This window comes from Fundulus heteroclitus, chromosome 3 (genome assembly GCF_011125445.2).
Source record: "Fundulus heteroclitus isolate FHET01 chromosome 3, MU-UCD_Fhet_4.1, whole genome shotgun sequence".
In the NCBI taxonomy this organism is placed as follows: Eukaryota; Metazoa; Chordata; class Actinopteri; order Cyprinodontiformes; family Fundulidae; genus Fundulus; species Fundulus heteroclitus.
The window spans coordinates 44,944,884-44,963,279 of NC_046363.1; the positions used below are offsets into that span (position 1 = coordinate 44,944,884).

General features: G+C 40.2%; 1 protein-coding gene across 1 annotated transcript in view; it reads left to right on the plus strand.

Moving 5' to 3' along the window:
• The window catches only part of LOC105924485, a 252,954-nt gene that overhangs the window by 17,892 nt on the left and 216,666 nt on the right, over window positions 1–18,396 (plus strand). The window contains exon 8 of the mRNA XM_036135517.1: window positions 67–349. Within this exon, the coding sequence (XP_035991410.1) occupies window positions 67–349 (283 nt within the window). The remainder of the gene's footprint in view (window positions 1–66; window positions 350–18,396) is intronic.

Here is an 18,396-nt window from a genome sequence, read left to right on the forward strand (position 1 = left end):
GATAAAGTTTTATGAATCTGTATAAAAACCATCAGAACATTTCTGAATGATATGTTGATGTTTCAGGTGGCTCTGATGGCAGCTTTCAAACAGCTTCTCACAGACGTCCTGAGAGATTTGAAAAAACAGGAGATTAAGGACTTCAAGAAGTTTCTGAAGTCAATCCTATCGCCCTCTGACTATAACCCGTACCATTCTCCTTTGAGTTTGGAACCTGTCCCAGTTACAGTCAATAGGATGATGAAGACGTTTGGTCTGCGGTCTCTGGATGTTTCCATGGAGATTTTAAGGGACATTAACAGGAACGATCTGGTACAGAGGCTCCTGGAGAACAGCTCAGGACTCAAAGGTAATTAAAACAAATCTAAATCTGTATTCTGTCATCACCAATGAGCCGTACGTAGAGTTCCTCTTGTAGCTTGTTGCAAAAGGACCTCAGCCTTCCTTAGGATGGGAGAACATCTTATCCTGAAGGTCCTGAGTTATTATCCACCTTCATCAGATGTTCCTAGTTCACCTTCACTACTCGTCTGAGTTTATCTGGTCGAGGTCAAACACCAGTTTCCCATTTCTCCTGGACCTCTGTGTTTCTGTTTGCCGTTTCCTTGACCAGCCATTAATTTCCCAGATGTTATCTCTGTATCCTGTTCTGTCACAGCTGAACTGCTGTTTGATGCATCACCATCTCCAGGCCCCTGCCCTCCCTCACCACACGGCTCATAAGGCACCCAGCCTGCTCATTAATCCCTGTGGGTCTACATTGTGTCGCTCCCTGTTGCTCCTTTGGGGTGAGCCTATTTAGGCAACAGAAACAGGGCTGGACCACCAGGTCCAGGCTGAAAGCTCTCCCCCAGGACCAGCTGGTCCTCAGGCTTCTCTGCTCTGATCAAATTGTCTTATTTTGTGTGATTTTGCAACATAAAGTGAATAATGAATAACTCAGAGCTCTTTGCCACATAATGGAGGCAATTGTCTAAAACTGAGATCCAGCTTTCAACAGACTCTCAGCTTCCAGGTAGAGGCTGTTCCTGGATCTGGTGGTCCTGCTCTGCTCCACAGCCTGCTGTGAGAGGGAAGGAGGACTAACTGTGTGTAAGGGGGGGGGTCCTTCAGGATACTGGAGAACCATTTCCTGCATCTGGAGGTCTACATGTCCATGGTGGAGGATATGCTCCTTCCCACAGTCCTCTGTGGTTCTCCTGGTGTTCCACCTCCTGCCTGTAGTCGGACTCGTTGTTTCAGATCAGCTGAATCAAATACTCATTAATTACTACATTACGCTGTCGTTTGACTAATTTTACCTCTTGTTTCATGATTTTCTTCTGTTATTCTATAATGAAAATTCATTTAAAATCCTACAGAAGACAATGTTTTTGTTTTCTTTATCAGGAAAAGTGTCCGTTGATGAATATCTGAGAGCAGACGTGTTAAACAGAGTAAGTTGGACTTTCTACTACCTGCTTTATTTCTTCTCAGAGAAATTCAGTCAAATTCAAACCATGCTCTGGGTTTGAGATGCACCAAGACAATCAGAGATGAGCAGCATTATAACAGAGATAAACCAACCCTGACAATACCATAAATATGATCCAAAGTTTTCCCTGAACTTAGTGGATGAGAAAAGCTGGAGGCTCCTTGCACACTTTCTACATTTCAGAGATAAAAACAAAAAACACAAAATAGAAGGAATAGAAGGAATAGATTACGGTTCCAATTATTCCCAGTTTAAGAAAAAAAAAAACATGCAAACAGAAAGTTATCTCATCACTCCTTAGAAAATATAATTTGCTAAATAAGTTTTTTAAATGTTTCAGGTGCCAGCAAAGGTTTCTCTAAAACGTACTCTCCGGAAGATGATGAATGACCTGGATCGCTGGGATGTCAGGAAATTTAAATGGTTGCTGCAGTTCACATGTTTCCAGAAAGGCCTCCCAGACATCCTAAACAGTAGGTGGAGGTCCAGGTCCTGGTTCAGAAGAAGTTTGGTGGATCTGGGAGGAGGAGGACTGGATCCACCAGACTTGGTGGATCAGATGGTACAGAGACTTGGCCAAGAGTCTGTGGACGTAGCCAGGGAGGTTCTGACGGACATGAAGAGGACAGATGTGGTACAGAAGCTGACAGGAAGCAGCTTAGGATCAAAAGGTTGGTGCTATGAAGAATTAAGATTATGAAGAATTAAGATTATGTTTTAAAAGTTAACTTTCAAAATGTTGTTCTCTCTTTTCTTCAGAGGAGCTACAGTCTCTGTTGCTCCAGAAAGTAAGTATGATCACATCAACACATCTTTACTTCCTCAGACTTTCAACTGTATAATCTACCTAACACCCAGAAACATTTAGAGATCACACTGATGCATTTTGGGAAAACAGCCAAAAAATTACAGCGGACAGGAAGACAACGTGAGGAAGAGTAGAAAACTTTAACCAAATAAAACAGTGTTATGCCAGAAACCTGTTTGATTATGAATATTATTATTAATTATAATTTCCTATTATAATTTAATAATAGTTCATTCAAACTGAAATGGTAGCTATAACAAATATAATTAAAATGGTTGTGATCCAACCAATGAAAATGTCTGTTATTCAGTTGTTAACTCAAAAGGAGGTACTTCTTTTGCTCTTAGAGATCACTCAACTTCTGGACCAAAATAACCACAAACAATTACTATTTCACACGTTATTATTTATTAAACTAATAATTCTCTGTTACATTTATTCTTCTTAATAAAACACTAGGAAACACTATTCGCTACACAAAGAACATGCAAAAGAGAATAAATGAAAATAAAACAAGTCAAAAATGGATTAAATGAGAGATAGCAATTCTTAATTCAATTCACAGTTGTTTAACGTCACATTCGAGAAGTCGGCACTTTGACATAGCAGCGTTGAAAGACAAAATAGCCCTGAGATAACACAACTGCAGTACCGAAAATAGACCTGAAGCCAGACAGGGAACGCCTCTGTACCGCACAACTAGTCTCTAGCACTCATGCACCGTGGGATTTACCTGTCATTGAACTTGAAATAATCCCAGAATTATATCCAATAAAGTTTTCTTCCATGTATAAATAGAGCCTAGTACTATGGCAAAAGCGGTAATATTCCATTTGTGGAATAAACCTGTTGGGCTCTCTTTGGCATAAAGTAAACAATTCTTGATTCAATCTTCATGTCTCATCCTTTCCACGCCTCCTTTTATTCCTGTAAATGCAGGTTTCACTGTTGCTGGAAATATTCAGCACACCCCTCTGCAGAAATACCTCGTTATTTTTTATGTGTCTTGTCTGGCTGTGTAACATCAAGAATTGCTGTTTTAATGCCAGAGAAAGCCCAAAGATTTCATTTCCCAACTAGAACTTTACTGCTTTTGTCTAATAACACAGGCTTGGGACGATTTAGGATTTACTGTAAAATACCTGACCTGTCGGTCATCTCCCTTTGAAAAGCTCCCGTTACAAATAACGCAGCATAGTTACAACTTAAACTGGCGATTAACGATTAAGGCCAAGCGACTAATGATTAAGGCTGGGGCCAGTTTAACAATAACTGCTCTGGGCAATCTGAACGGGCTAATCAGCTCCTCATCATCATGTTCCAGCAGGATCTCTGAAAAATACTTCCTCAACATTCTTCCATCAGCGATGTCCTCCAACAGTGCCGACGCAGCCATCCTTCCACATTTACGTACAACTTTTAACTTTTATTTATTGACACGTGTGATTATCTCCACCTTGTCCGCTCTAAGAACCATCAAACCAGAACTATTTGGAGTTAATCTGCTGAATTGTCACAGTTTTCTTTTTCTGTAAGAGTGAAAGTGTTCCTAAAATTCTTTATATATATTTGATGTGCATCGGCTCACAGAGAATAGCCTGTGTTGTGTCATTGACTTTGCAGCAATCCCTCATACCAAGCATGCATGAGGGAACAGTGGACAGGAAAATTCCCCTTTAACAGTGAGACAATTTGGCTGTTATATAAATTAATCACACATAGACTGAAACATTTCAAGCCTATATTTCTTGTAATTCTGATAATAATAATAATTCTGAAAACGCAAATCAGTGTCTCAGATTATTAGAGTATTGTGAAAAAGGGTTAGGGTTAGGTCTCTCAGTTTGGATCAGTAGGGCGACACCATGATTGAAAAGAAAGCTGACTGTACAGAGATCCAGAAGACAGGCACTGATCTCCTCCACAAGGAGGGGAAGCCACAGAAGGTTTTTGCAAAGAACCAGATGCTCACAGGGTGCTGCATCCAAGCATATTCGTAGAAAGTTGAGTGGAAGGAAAAAGTGTAGTAGGAAAAGGTGCTCCAGCAACCGGGAGAACAGCAGCCTGGAAGGGAAGGTCCACCAAAGTTCAGTCGGGAATTTGAAAGAGCTTTGCAAGGAATTGACTGAGACTGGATCAGTACACCAAGAACCACAATCCACAGACAGATCCTATAAGTATCTTACCTGGTCTAAGGAGAAATAGAACCAAACTGTTGCTTGGTGGTCCAAAGTCCTCTTTTCAGATGAAAGTAAAGTTTTCATTTGATTTGGAAATCAAGGTCCCAGAATCTGGAGGAAGAGAGTGGAGAGGCACATAATCCACGTTGCTTTAAGTCCAGTCTGAAGTTTCCTCAATCATTGATGGTTTGGGGCACCATGTCATCTACTGGTTCTGGTCCACTGGCTTTTCTGAAGTCCAGATGCTGGTTTTATTTTCCAACAGGACTTGGTACCAAAAGCTGGTCCAATGGCCAGGGTGGTTCTGTGCTTAATTGAGAAAAAAATGGGCCTGACCAGAACCCCTTAGAGAATCTAAGGAGTATTGTCCAGATTAAGATGAGAGACACCAGAACCAATGGTCCAGATGACCTGAAGGCTGCTATCAAAGCAACCTGGGCTTCCAGAACACCTCAGCAGAATCACAATTCTTGTAAAAGGAGCTCAGACCTGGTACTCAGGGCAATATTACAAGAAATTAAGGCTTGAAATATTTCTCTCTATGTGTAATTAATTTATACATGAGTCTAACTTCATGAGAAAAGAGACAAAAACATGGATCTTTACACAATATTGAAATTTTTGGAGCAATAGCTGTGTATATTCAAATAAATACATGATATGTTTCACCCCTCAGGAAGCAAGTCTAACAGCGGTTATGGAGAAACTTCTGAAAAAATTGGAAGTTTTAGATGAAGCTGAGTTTCAGCGTTTTTGGGAAACCCTACAGAAGACAGCCATGAAGCACAGGAGAAGAACCCCGACCTACTTTAATGAAACGAAATGGAAAGTGGCCGAGCTGATGTTGGAGCAGTTTGATGAACAAAGTTTAGACGAGGCGATGCAGATTTTAAAGCAGATAAATCGGTCTGATTTGGTACAGAAGATTCCAGTGAAAATCTCGACAAGTAAGTTAAGGGAAACCAACTTCTGATTAATGCAGTATGCTGATCACGATGGGTTATCTTTCTCTGATTAATATAAGATTTTTAAATCCGATAAATAATCAACATTTTCAATGCTTGTGGAGTTTATTTCTGAGCATTAAGCAGATTTTATTATAAACATATCATGTTTAAGATTATCCCAGATTATCAGTAATAAATGGATAAGATATTAAATTACCAGTAATATATCCAATGATTTGATCACCAGTCTGTGTCTTGACCATATGTGATTAGAAATCGCATATCGTAGTTTGCCAGCTTGTCACAATACTTACAGAAGTGAATATTGGCAACATATTTCCTGCCAAATGGGAGCATATAATGCATCTGAAATCATAACTTCTAACAATTTAATTTAGGCATAACTAGAATGCACTTCTAGTTTAGACATTACAGTCAGGCAGTCTTGTAGACAGCTCAGGGGTCCTATCAAGTAGTGTACCGTAATGCTCTGAATATCCATTGAGCGGAGCGGCTTCGTTGCTAGCCAAAGTCGTACTTACACATTTTAACAGATTTATGAGATTGTACCACATAAAATCGGCCAGCAAGCACAACGGTAATCATATATAAGACGCATCATCAATTTTTGAGAAAATTTATGGATTTTAAGTGTGTCTTATAGTCTGAAAAATACGGTAGATTGTGCAGAACAACCCACTCTCATGGCAAATGGGACCCCGGATGAATAAGGTTTAATAAGGTTATTGTTTCTCTACAAGGACCTGTTAAACGCCTGGATGCCAAGGAAACTAAAGGAGTGATGGTAATTATTCAGTCACTGAATTGTGATATTTACACGTATCTCATCTGGGTGAAGAGTCAGAAAGTAGCATCTGATCTGTGTCCTACAGCCGGACTCCAGCTGCTGGACTGAACTTGTACCTGAGGAAAACCGGACAGATGCAGAAGCTCCAACCTACAGGTGAAATGAGCCTCATCAGCACTGCTGCACAGGAAACTGGAAACTTCAAATAAATGTTTTTTTTTTTTTTTTTTTTGCCTAACCATATTTCAGCTTCCGGTGTGAAGCTGGACACTTTGAATGCAGCGTCTCTGGTCTGCGTTGGGTCTGTTCAGAAAAGGTAATTTTTAAGTACCGGTTCTGCTCCTGGGACGGACACATGGAGAAGATAGAAAGCAGAGGATACATGCCTGCAGGTCCTATGATGGACATCACCCTCATTACGGGGAAGATGATGGAGGTGTTCCTGCCACACTGGATCTGTACTGGTAGGAGAACACGATGGTGGCAAACTTTTTAACATGATGGATTCAAACATTTCCTCTCGGTGTCTCACTGCTGTGTTTTATTCAGATGACATCCCTAAACCTTTGGACTGGTTTGCAGTCCTACACATGGACGACTGCGGAGACGTTGTGGAAAAAGTCTCTGAGGTCTCATCAGCACATGTCAAACTGTCTGAACCCATTTTCTCTCCGAGAGCGGCGCTGATGAAAATTGGCTTTCCTGTGAAAATCAGCTGCAACGTGTTGATCTATCAGACCAACACAGCTTTCCTCACACTGCATGTTTACCTCATCCCACGGGATCCAGGGTTACAGCAGGTAATCACAGGTCTACCAGTGTGGAGGAACACAGCTCAGACACAATACTTTCACTTGTTTTGTTTTTTTGTTGTTTTTTTGTTTTTACAGAAAATGGACCAGGAGGAAACTTCCAATGGATACAAAGTGATCCGAAAGCCAGGCCCAGAGAAGTCCCTGAAAATAAAAGATTATTTCATCCTCACATCAGATCTGGACGCAGCAGAAGTTTCTCCTAAAGTAGGTTTGATGCAGCTTTAGATGTTTTTTCATCAGACTCTACATGCATCTAAAGGCCAGTTTATTGTAGGATCACAGCTAGACCGCACAATACATAACAAATATATCGTCTACATCACTGTTGGTAAATATGAGCTAATTATAGAAGCACCATGGGTTCAGTCAGTAATGCATTTGGTGATACTTTTTAAAATACTGTATATAATTTAGTAAGATTGTGCTAAAAGCATTTCATCCCTGTCTTTTCTTTAGACGGGAATAAAACTCAGATATCCAAGAGGAGAGCCAAATTTCTTTGAGGTGTACGTTGAAAATGCAAACAGAAACTTCAGTCTGATGCTCAGACCCGACGGAGAGGACCAGCCAGTGTGGGATTGTACTGTTCGAAAAGGTCTGTTTCAGATCAGTGAATTTCACTTAATGTATTTACAACAAAATGCTCCTCAGAGGAACTTCACTGCTTGATTTGAGCAGCTTTGCTTCACAGAATGAGGAAGAACCCACCTGATTGGTTGGTTTTAAATTTGGGTCAATAAGAGAAGACCTGTTTACATGAACTGATTTATTTGCATTTCTGTTTCAGATGAGTATCAAAGCAGTGGCCAGGCACAAGGTGAGACAAACTGGTGGATTGTACAAACGTTTTCACACCCCTCAAGAGTAAAACCTCAATGGGGTAACTTTCTGAAACCGATTAACACAAAGTTAAGCATGACTGTGAGGTGGAAGGAAAGCGATAGATGGTTTTCACCATTTTTTACAATAGAACTGCTTTTAATCATCTTATTTGTCTATCTTTGTATCTTAGTTGTATTGTTTTTATTTCAGTTGTACATGTTCAGCCCTTTGTTGACTGAAAGTGTTTTAAAGTGCTTCATGAATAAAGGTGGGATGGTATGGTGTTTCACTAGAGAGATTATGTGAGGGGATGATGTGCAGACTCCAGTTTGTGCACATGAAGGCCTGAAAGAAACATTTTGGTCTCACCAGATCAGAACATCTCCTAACACATCTTTACTGTGTCTTACTGTGTCATGTTTAGTTTATCTGCTCTGCCCAGGTTTCAACCAGATTACCTCACATCAACAACTCTCTGACACAACTTGAACTGTATGAATAGTTCATTTATTGTACATCTTTTATAAAGATGGATAATCTGTCAATTTTTAACCCTTTTCTCCTCAGAGAAGCAGCGTTCAGATGAGCATCTGTCTGCAATGATGCAAAGAGTGAGTAAGATAATTTTCTAACATTTGAGGATTATAAAAGGAGTCATAACCTGGTATTTTACATGTACTGTTCTTCTGAAAATGTCTTTAAATTAATGTTCTGTCATTGTTAGGAAAAAATGTTTTAAACAGAGATTATTCTGACCCTTATTCATACCCCCTTTTTTTACTTGCATGTGCGCGCGTTAATGTACCATGGTGAGTTTACCATCGTTTCCCGGCAATGTTGGCGCTGCCGGGAGTGTCTGTATCTTTCCCAAACTCACACAGAGACGCTGCAGCCGGCCGTAATAAAAGCTCCACACTTGCAGTTAGAGCAAAGCGAGCAGGGAAGAGAGAACCCTGGTAAAAAGTTACACAAGGAACATCACTTACCTACTGCACTGCAGATGAGTCCCTGTTGGTATCGGTCCTTTCTCCAAACGCAGGCTTGATGCCATTTCCGTCTGGTATCGTCCCAAGTTAACAAAACACGGGGCAAAATGTCATGTGCATACAGAAAGTTGCTTAACTGACCTAAATGTAGGAGGAGCACCAAAATCTTGCTTCGTGGAGAGTGTGCTCTTCTGGGTTTTTATGGTTTGTACAAAGAGCCCTCACACAAAAAAGAAAAAGTCACTTTCACACTCCTGATTTTATGGAAGGTTTTAACGGAGGCCTATCACCAACACACACATTTTAACATGAAAAAGTCTGAATTCCAGGTGATGACTCCTTTAAATGATAAATCCATTGTATTTAGATAAAACCTTTCTAGTCATACCAACCATTTAAACATCAGAGCCACATCTCTCCAGTCACACTCTGTAAAGCAAACACATTCATACAAAGATACACAGAACGGTGGGCAGCTTGGGGTCAAGTGCCTTGCTCAGGGGCACGTTAACATTTGACAATGGGAAGCCACAACCTTCTGGTAACAGGTCGACTTTTCTGCCCACTAAGCCGCCCTCTGCTGGTAGCAGCTGTTTAAGAACAAGTCAGCATTTCATGCCATGGAATGATCGACATTCTTTCTTGTAAATCTTTAGGCAGCGGTAATCACATCAGACAAGGAGATGCTTTTGAAACTGTTGAATGATCTGAAACAACATGAGCTTAAAAATTTCAAATGGCAACTGAAGAACAGAGACGAGAGTTCAGGCATCCCAAGCATCCCAGCGACTCTACTGGACGAGGCAGATACTTCCGACCTGGTGGATCTGATGATGAAGACCTTCACCCAACAGGCTGTGGAGGTCACCAAAGACATTTTTAAGGAAATTAACAGGAATGATCTGGTGGAGAGGCTTCCAGACACCAGATCATGACCTGAAGGTTAGGCATCACAGGAGAAATGTAAGAAATGTCTTATTTTAAATTTATTCTGACAATGCTTTGAACCAAATTTGGAAAATAACCTGATGAATCCGCTGTGGTTCTGAAAAGATTGTTACAGTTCAGTACAGATATGTGTAAAATGATTTCTCCAGCCCTAAATTCTTTGTTTTTCTCCCAAGGGCACAGACTGAAATGTTGTAAAGGTGGCCTGGATTTGTAGTTTCCTCGGCTGGATTGGATTTTGTTGATCAAGTCGGGTGCAGGTAAAGTAAAAAGCCCGCAAGTCTGTCTTGAGGGCTTTCCATCTCATCCTGGGGGATTCAGAGGAGTTTGCAGGCTACATGTATATCCTCTGGTTAGGTGTCCTTACAGATGTCCGAAACACTTCCAAGGGGAGATGACCAGAAGGCCCAGCGATCCTAAACCTGATCCACCTCAGCTGAATCCATTCAGTACCTTAGAGCCTCAGCTTCACTCTGAGCTCCTGAAAGACTTTTAATCATCTACTACCCAACATCTCACCTGCCTGCATCCAGGGTTTTCTTTTAAAACGATCAAAATACTTTTATGTGGAAGTAAAAAGACTTGAGACTCACCGTGCCGCCCTGCAGGACTTTGCCATGAACCATAACGTCTGTTTCTTTAATACTTGTTTGCATTTAAAATAACATTAGAATGTCAATGACAACAATTTTCTTTTCAAATAGACCTTTCCTGCTGATGATATTAATTATGTAAATATTTTTAAAACTCTTGAATATTTAAATTTTTGATACATATAAAATATTTGCGGAGCGTTTCGCAGCCGAGTGCGAAGCGGCCGGGATGAAAATCAGTGCCTCCAAATCCGAGACCATGGTCTTGAACCAAAAAAGGGTAGAGTGTCTCCTCCGGGTTGGGGAGGATGTCCTGCCCCTAGTGGAGGAGTTCAAGTATCTCTGGTCTTGTTCATGAATGAGGGGAAGATGGAGCGGGAGATGGACAGGCGGATTGGTGCAGCGTCTGCTGTGAAGCGGGCGCTGTACCGATCCGTTGTGGTGAAGAGAGAGCTGAGCCAAAAGGAGAAGCTCTCGATTTACCGGTCGATCTACGTTCCTACCCTCATCTATGGTCACGAGCTTTGGGTCGTGACCGAAAGAACGAGATCCCGGATACAAGCGGCTGAAATGAGTTTTCTCCGTAGTGTGTCTGGGCTCTCCCTTAGAGATAGGGTGAGGAGCTCAGTCATCCGGGGAGGACTCAGAGTAGAGCCGCTGCTCCTCCACGTCCAGAGGAGCCAGTTGAGGTGGCTCGGGCATCTGGTCAGGATGCCTCCTGGACGCCTCCCTGGAGAGGTGTTCCGGGCACGTCCCACCGGGAGGAGGCCCAGGGGAAGACCCAGGACACGCTGGAGGGACTATGTCTCCCGGCTGGCCTGGGAACGCCTTGGGATTCCTCCTGAGGAGCTGGCCCAAGTGGCTGGGGAGAGGGACGTCTGGGCCTCCCTACTGAAGCTGCTACCCCCACGACCCGACCCCGGATAAGCGGAAGATGGATGGATGGATGGATGGAAAATATTTACTTTTTGGGTTAATGATTGCATGCAGGCTTTTAGTACCTTTTTGATTATAAAAAAACTTCCGTAAAACAATTACAATTGCTCTGTCTTCTGTAACCCCAGTCGGTCGAGGCAGATGACCGTTCATACTGAGCCCGGTTCTGCTGGAGGTTTTCCTTCCCGCTAATGGGTGGTTTTTCTTCCCACTGTCGCTTCATGCTTGCTCAGTATGAGGGATTGCAGCAAAGCCATGTACAATGCAGATGACTCTTCCTGTGGCTCTACGCTTCCCCAGGAGTGAATGCTGCTTGTCGGGACTTTGATGCAATCAACTGGTTTCCTTATATAGGACATTTTTGACCAATCTGTATAATCTGACCCAATCTGTATAATCTGATTGAACTTGATTTTGTAAAGTGCCTTGAGATGACATGTTTCATGATTTGGCGCTATATAAATAAATTTAATTGAATTGAATTGAAATAATGCAAATCAGATTTTTTATGGAACTTAATGCAATACAGACAAATATATAAATGGTTCCTATCCAATTTAACAAGATAAATAAAATAAATATTCAATAACAGTAAAATTCTGAGTAAGGATTGAAAAAGTTTACATTGCACAGAAAAATTTCTTATTTTACCCCCACATCCCAAAACCTCAACGAACACTGAGAGCTAGCAGACAAGAAGAAAGAAAACCAACAGAAACAAAACCACAATCCCATGTACTGAGCATGCATGTAGTGAAAGCATAAGGGAAACCTTCTCCTTAACAGACAGAACCTCCAGCAGAACCAGAACCAGCCTCAGTGTACCTCTGCCATGGCTTTTCACACAGATAAGACAGACATGTAAACAAAACCACAGAAGACCTGATCCAGGAATACTCTCTATGTGAGAGAAAAGTAAAGCGGTAGTGGCAGCAATGGCTCTTTAGTGGCTTCATCCAGGAGAGGAACTCAGCTAAGCAGAAAGGCTTTAAGCCACTTTTATAGGTGTGGACAATAAAAGAGAGTTGGTTGTAATAAAAGCTCAACCAGCAGCTATGTTTGATCACACATGGGGACAGAAAGCAATAAGGTGTGTATAGAAGATAATAACTTGGTGTAAGGGTTTAGAAAGATAAACTAGCATAAAATGGGAAAATGTATAGGTAAATATTAGTAACTGTTACTTCTAACTGCCACTTTGATTTTGATTTTTTTTTTTTTAATGACAGTAGGACTCTAAAGTCTCAAGTGTTTAGGGGTAGGAGTTTATAAGTTCTCACTTCTTCCTACCCCATTTTGAGCATGATATGTTAACTGAAACAAAAAATCTGTATTTTCTCTTCTTTCTTATGCACTTCTTGTTACTGTGCACTATTTTATTTTTATATTGTATCATGTTCGAATAAATTTCATTTCATTTCATTTCATCTATCATCTATGACATGAAGTTATATGCAGCAGGAGATCAGCTGATGCCTCCCCTGGATGTTAAACACCAGGCCAGATGTCGCTGCTATGAAGAGAAAAAATAGACAGAATATAAAGCTCACAACAACTTGGCACCTCCTTACCTCTCTGATCTTCTGTTATTACACAACCATCCGAAATCTTCGCTTTTCCTCATCCCCTTTTCTTGTCACAGCTCGTGTCCACTTGATGACCATGGGGTCAAGAGCCTTCTCCTGTACAGGAGATAATAATGTCTGGTAATACTGTTTTTATTGGTTATCTATGTATCATTTTTGTTCGGTGACTTGAAAGGAGCTTCTAGATAAAATATATTGTTATCATTATTATTAAAATTTAAAGATGGAATAACAACAAATAATCCCATACTGGAGCGCAGTAGGAGAACGTAGCAGAGTGATATAAAGTGGTCAACTGCCAATTGCAACATATATAAACTTATTCTTAGAAATATGAAGATATGTTTACATTTACCAAAAGTATTGTATCTTAATTCTCTAAAATAGTGGTTTTGTAGCTAGTGTAGAGTTATAATACTTACATTATTTCAAGAAAAGAAAGGGAGATGAGAAAGAGTAGGAACCAGTCTAGAGCTGTCAGCATTCAGCACCATAACTTCCACATGAGAATAAAAAAAAGATTTTACCTGGTTAGATGTGACTTTACCTGCACAGAAACAGGTGTTTCTATTCACCTCCCCACTACCCTCTCAGCCTGAGAAGAATCATGTGACTCTTTCTTCTGTGAAGGTCAGGATATCAGATCTGGACTAGATCTTGGGAACCTACTCAATTTGGATCAATTGTGAAACCAGTAGATATGAAGGGAAAACTACTTAATAAAACTTGTCAAGAAACCAGTGACACCGAGCACACCTCCACGTGGTGCATAAAGCATTAAAACATCTAACAAATGGAGATTGATGTACAAGACAAATAAAAACATGCAATTGAGTCTCTGAACTCATTTTGATTCCTGGAAGGGCACAATCACATGGGATAGATAAATTAATCATAAAGGTACCTGTTGTAATGTAAGAAATTTATCAGGATTTAAAAAATGTCAACGCTCCACCCAATAAAAACAATTTCATGACTGTGGGGTTTCAGGTTCTCATTTCATACATGTAATCATCTGTTTTAATAAAATACGCAATCTCATTCAGGATTTAACATGTAAATGATACTCAAACGTATCATTAATCATGAACTTTAAAGTAAATTCATACAGAGAAGATTTAAAATGGCAAAAGTCGTAATGAAATAAAGAAGCAAGGTCATATGCTTCTTATATTTTGGAGATTTTTGGTCTTGTTTCAACTACACTAGTTTTCTAGAGGACAACAGAGAAAAGCAGTTAAAGATGATTAAAGTTACAAAAAGAAGGTTAACTATTTACAAAATAATTTAATGAATGAAATACTTGAACAACCAATGGCTGCCAAGTGTTAGATGTAAGATTTTTTCACTTTACCTCTCTAGTTGTGCTTTTCCCCGTTTCCCCAGTCAAGAAACAGTAATTGATATTGGAAACCAAAATAAACCACAAATCAATGATTTATGAGTAAAAACAAGATATTGTTTTATTAATATATTATTGCTTAAATGGTGTAGTAAAGTTTGAAGCAAACGTTCTACAATATAAAAGGTTATGTATGTATACAGTCTAGGCATACAAGAATATGACAGAGATGCTCTACTATATGAACCGATAAGAGTGTTTACACATAGAAAATAATCTGTGGGTACCAACATATTTAATGATCCTTTTTTCCCTCCTAAAACCATTTTCATTACTATTGTTTATTGCGTTGCTAACATATTTGTTTTAAACTGGGACACTACTGGGGATTGTTGTGATTATGTCCATATCCATAAGGTAGAAAAAATACAAAATATACCAATTCAAACAATAACAAACAATACAAAAATTATCATGAAAATCCCAAGGTGAAAATATTGTGTAAAATTTTAAATATAGAAATAAATGGCAATATCTCCAGAAGTTTATAGGTTTAGACTATTTAAAATCTACATTTTATCTTAAGTTATTTTAATGCTGCATTAAGCCATTTCCCCCTATATTGCAAATCAAACCCCCCTCCCTCCATGCCCCTACATGGAATTTCATAAATTTAATACAGTTTAACACAGTTTATTTGTGCAATGTGAATTCACAACACAGAAGAAGATTTTAGTAGAGTGATTGCAAACACTTAACTTCAGCTATCTATCCGTTGCCTCCAACTGTTTGTGGCATCTAAACTATCTTATCGTTTTGAAAAGTTAATCCATGGTTCTCTGTCTTTTTAAAAAGGCTAGGCAGACCAGAAAGCAGTCGTGTTTCAGGCACGGTGAGTCGATGCCAACTCAGTAGGGGTGTTCTAAAAATTGCTAGAAGTTAAAGAATGTCATCACCTAACCTCCCTATATGGTATTGTGCTTGTGACTGTACTAAGAGAGACAAAAATTATACTTGTGGAAAAGACAAAGTGAGTAAAAACACTCTAAATAAATGTGTTGTTTCTTATTAATCTCAAATAACACTCCTTTATATGGGCTGGCGACTGGCTCAAGCAACCAAAAGGAAACTAGCAGAGATAAAAAAAAAAAAAAAAATTGTTTTAGTTTAGTTTGTTCTTCACATTATGGTCCGCTAGAGAGACTTCAACAACAGTAACCAAGTCATTGGCCTACCTGTGCATGTGTGAATAGTTTATATTGTGGATACGGAGGGAAGAAATCCCTTACTCTGACTGCAGCTGGGAGGGATCGCTGCATGAAGACTGGCCAGTCTGAGTGCAGCAAGGCGGAATCCCTGCTAGTTGTGAGGAGCCAGAATCAGATCTGCTTTCACAGATTTGTCACCAGTGAGTTTTTTTTAAAGAGTCATTTGAGGGATACAGGAAATGTAGAAATTACGTGATTCCTCTTTTTAGATGCTGTTCATGAGGTTTTGAGGAATGCCTCATCAGGTCAGGACCTGGAGTTTTTATGTTAATAAAATTCAATGTATTCCTAAAATATTTTTTCTCTGTCTGACCAACTGCCACCTGATACATAAACTGGTACACAATGCTCCTTTCTGCTGAATTTGATGCATGGGAGCGATAGAGGTTTCTTTCTGATTTTACAGTTTGCATTCAGCAAACACAACATGCTGAAATTCACTGTGAGGCTTTGATGACAAAGAAAAAAAAAACAAGATACGAAACAAGAAATTAGATGGTCTGAAACTCTGAGAAATCAGACCACAATCCACATCCAGGATAAAGAGGCTCAGTGAATGTGGTGTTGAAGGTGTGGAGGTGAATCAGTGTATCTGAGGAGAATCTGTAGAAGGACACAATGCCAGCAAGATAGTCCACATACACCGCTACTCTGTTCAAGACAGAGGATGAGGAGGATGGAGAGGAAAAGAAGTAGGAGAGTGGGGATAAATAAGAAGGAGAGTGGATGGGGGGACGAGGATGTGGAGTAGAAATGGGTGTTGTATCTTATTGTGACAGTAAGAGGAACTACCATCATTAGAACATGTCAGACTCCATGAGTGATCATTCACTGCAAACACGACATCCTGACTGGTCCCTTCCTCCTGATTCTTCTGTAACTGGCAGATATAGTAACAATCTCCTTACATTCAACCTCCCAGTAAAAACGACCGTCCTCTAGTTTTTTGACACAGTAATTGTGGCCAGACATCAAATCTGTCAGGATGATCAGGATATGATGTTCCTCTTCCACACGTGTCACCTTCCTGTTGCCATCAGACAGTCTGAGTTTGCTGTTCACGGTGTTTGTGTCGATTTTGAGTTGACAGGAATCTGATGGAGAAAACAAACATGATCAGGATGCAGTTCTTCTTCATTTATACACACTATGATGACGTACTCCATAAACTGATGTTATTATTCAAATGAGAAAACACTCACCACTTGTCAAACCTGGGTACCAACCATTGGTCTCCATAAGGGTCCACCCTGCAGGAGGAGGAGGAGGAGGATTAGACTATACATGTCAAGAACCAGAGACAGAGGACCCAGTATTCAACCAGACAAGCGAGACGAATGATTAAGATGCATCTTGCCAATTCACAACAAATGTGTCATCTGAATTTACGAAGTGAAATTCAACCAATCCTTCAGACAGATTGGTCAAAAACGTTTCCTCTTTAATGAAACCAGCAGGTTGCATCAAGTCTCTCAAGCAGCATTCACTCCTCCTGAAAGAGCGTAGAGCCACAAGTGGACAGTCGTCTGCATTGTTGATGGCTTTGCAGCAATCCCTCATACTGAGCATGCATGAAGCCACAGTGGACAGTCGTATGCATTGTTGTTGGCTGCCTTTACACTCTCTGGCCCTACACCTACCATTGTTGCGGCTGTCTATCGCCCCCCAAGCCACACAGTGACTTTTTAAAAATGAATTAACTGATCTTCTAACCTCCCTCCCCCTCTCTCCCAATGTAATGTTGGTGGGGATTTAATATTCACATGGACAATTTTAACCTTCCCTCACCAGAGATTTCCTATCTTGTCTGGACAATTTTGTTTTGATCAGTTTTCAAATTTTCCAACACACTCTAAAGGTCATACTCTGACCTAATTTGTTGCTCTGGTCTCACCCTCTCTAACTGTTCAGCTGAGGATCTTCACATAAATGATCATTTCCTTCTTTTATTCAGCATTTCCCCTCGTCTCTTCACAGCAAGACCCCACGGCTCCTTTCATACCGAAACATTAAGAACATTAACTTGGACACCTCTCTTCACACATCCTAAGAACTTAATCCTGGATCCTTCCTCCTCACCGGATGAACTGACATCTCAGTACAAGTTACGCTTAAATGACATTTTGAACCTCCTTGCCCCAACAAAATCCCGGACTGTCACTTTTCCCACTCCGCCCCCTGGTTTACCCTAAACTCCAGACCATGAAGGCTAAGTGCCGTTAACTTGAAAGACTTAAAAAGAAACCAGTTTAACAGTTTACAGCGAAATGTATATAACTCAGATAACTCAATATAAAGAACTAATCACTAAATAAAATCCACTTAATATTCAACCTGATCTGCTCACATGAAGGTAATTATGGACTTCTGTTTTTTGTTTAACAATATTTCAGCTCTCTTCCTACCCACCTATGCTCAACTGACACTTGCAATTCTAAACTGCCGTTTTTTATCTCCAATATCTCTAATTTTATCAAAAAATCTAAATCTTCACATGCCCACTGATCCATCCCGTCTGCCCTGGTCAAATCCTGCCTTCACGCTCTCCTCCCCTCATAACTGCCATCATTCAGTCCTCTCTTGTTCTGGAATTGTTCCATCTCTTTTCAAAACTGCTTATTATCAACTCCTATGTGAAGAAACCGGACTGGATCCCAACAATTACAATAATCTAGGCCAATTTCAAATTTACCTTTTATTTCAAAATAATGAAAAAACAGTCGGTCTCAGCTATTCATTCACAACTCACAACAACCTTATGAACAGTTCCAGTCTGGCTCGTCCCCGTCATAGCACTGAAACCGCCCTCTAAAAAAATCAATGATCTTTTAATAGCAGCTGACTCTGGTCTAATTTCCATCCTCATTCTTCTTGATCTAAGTG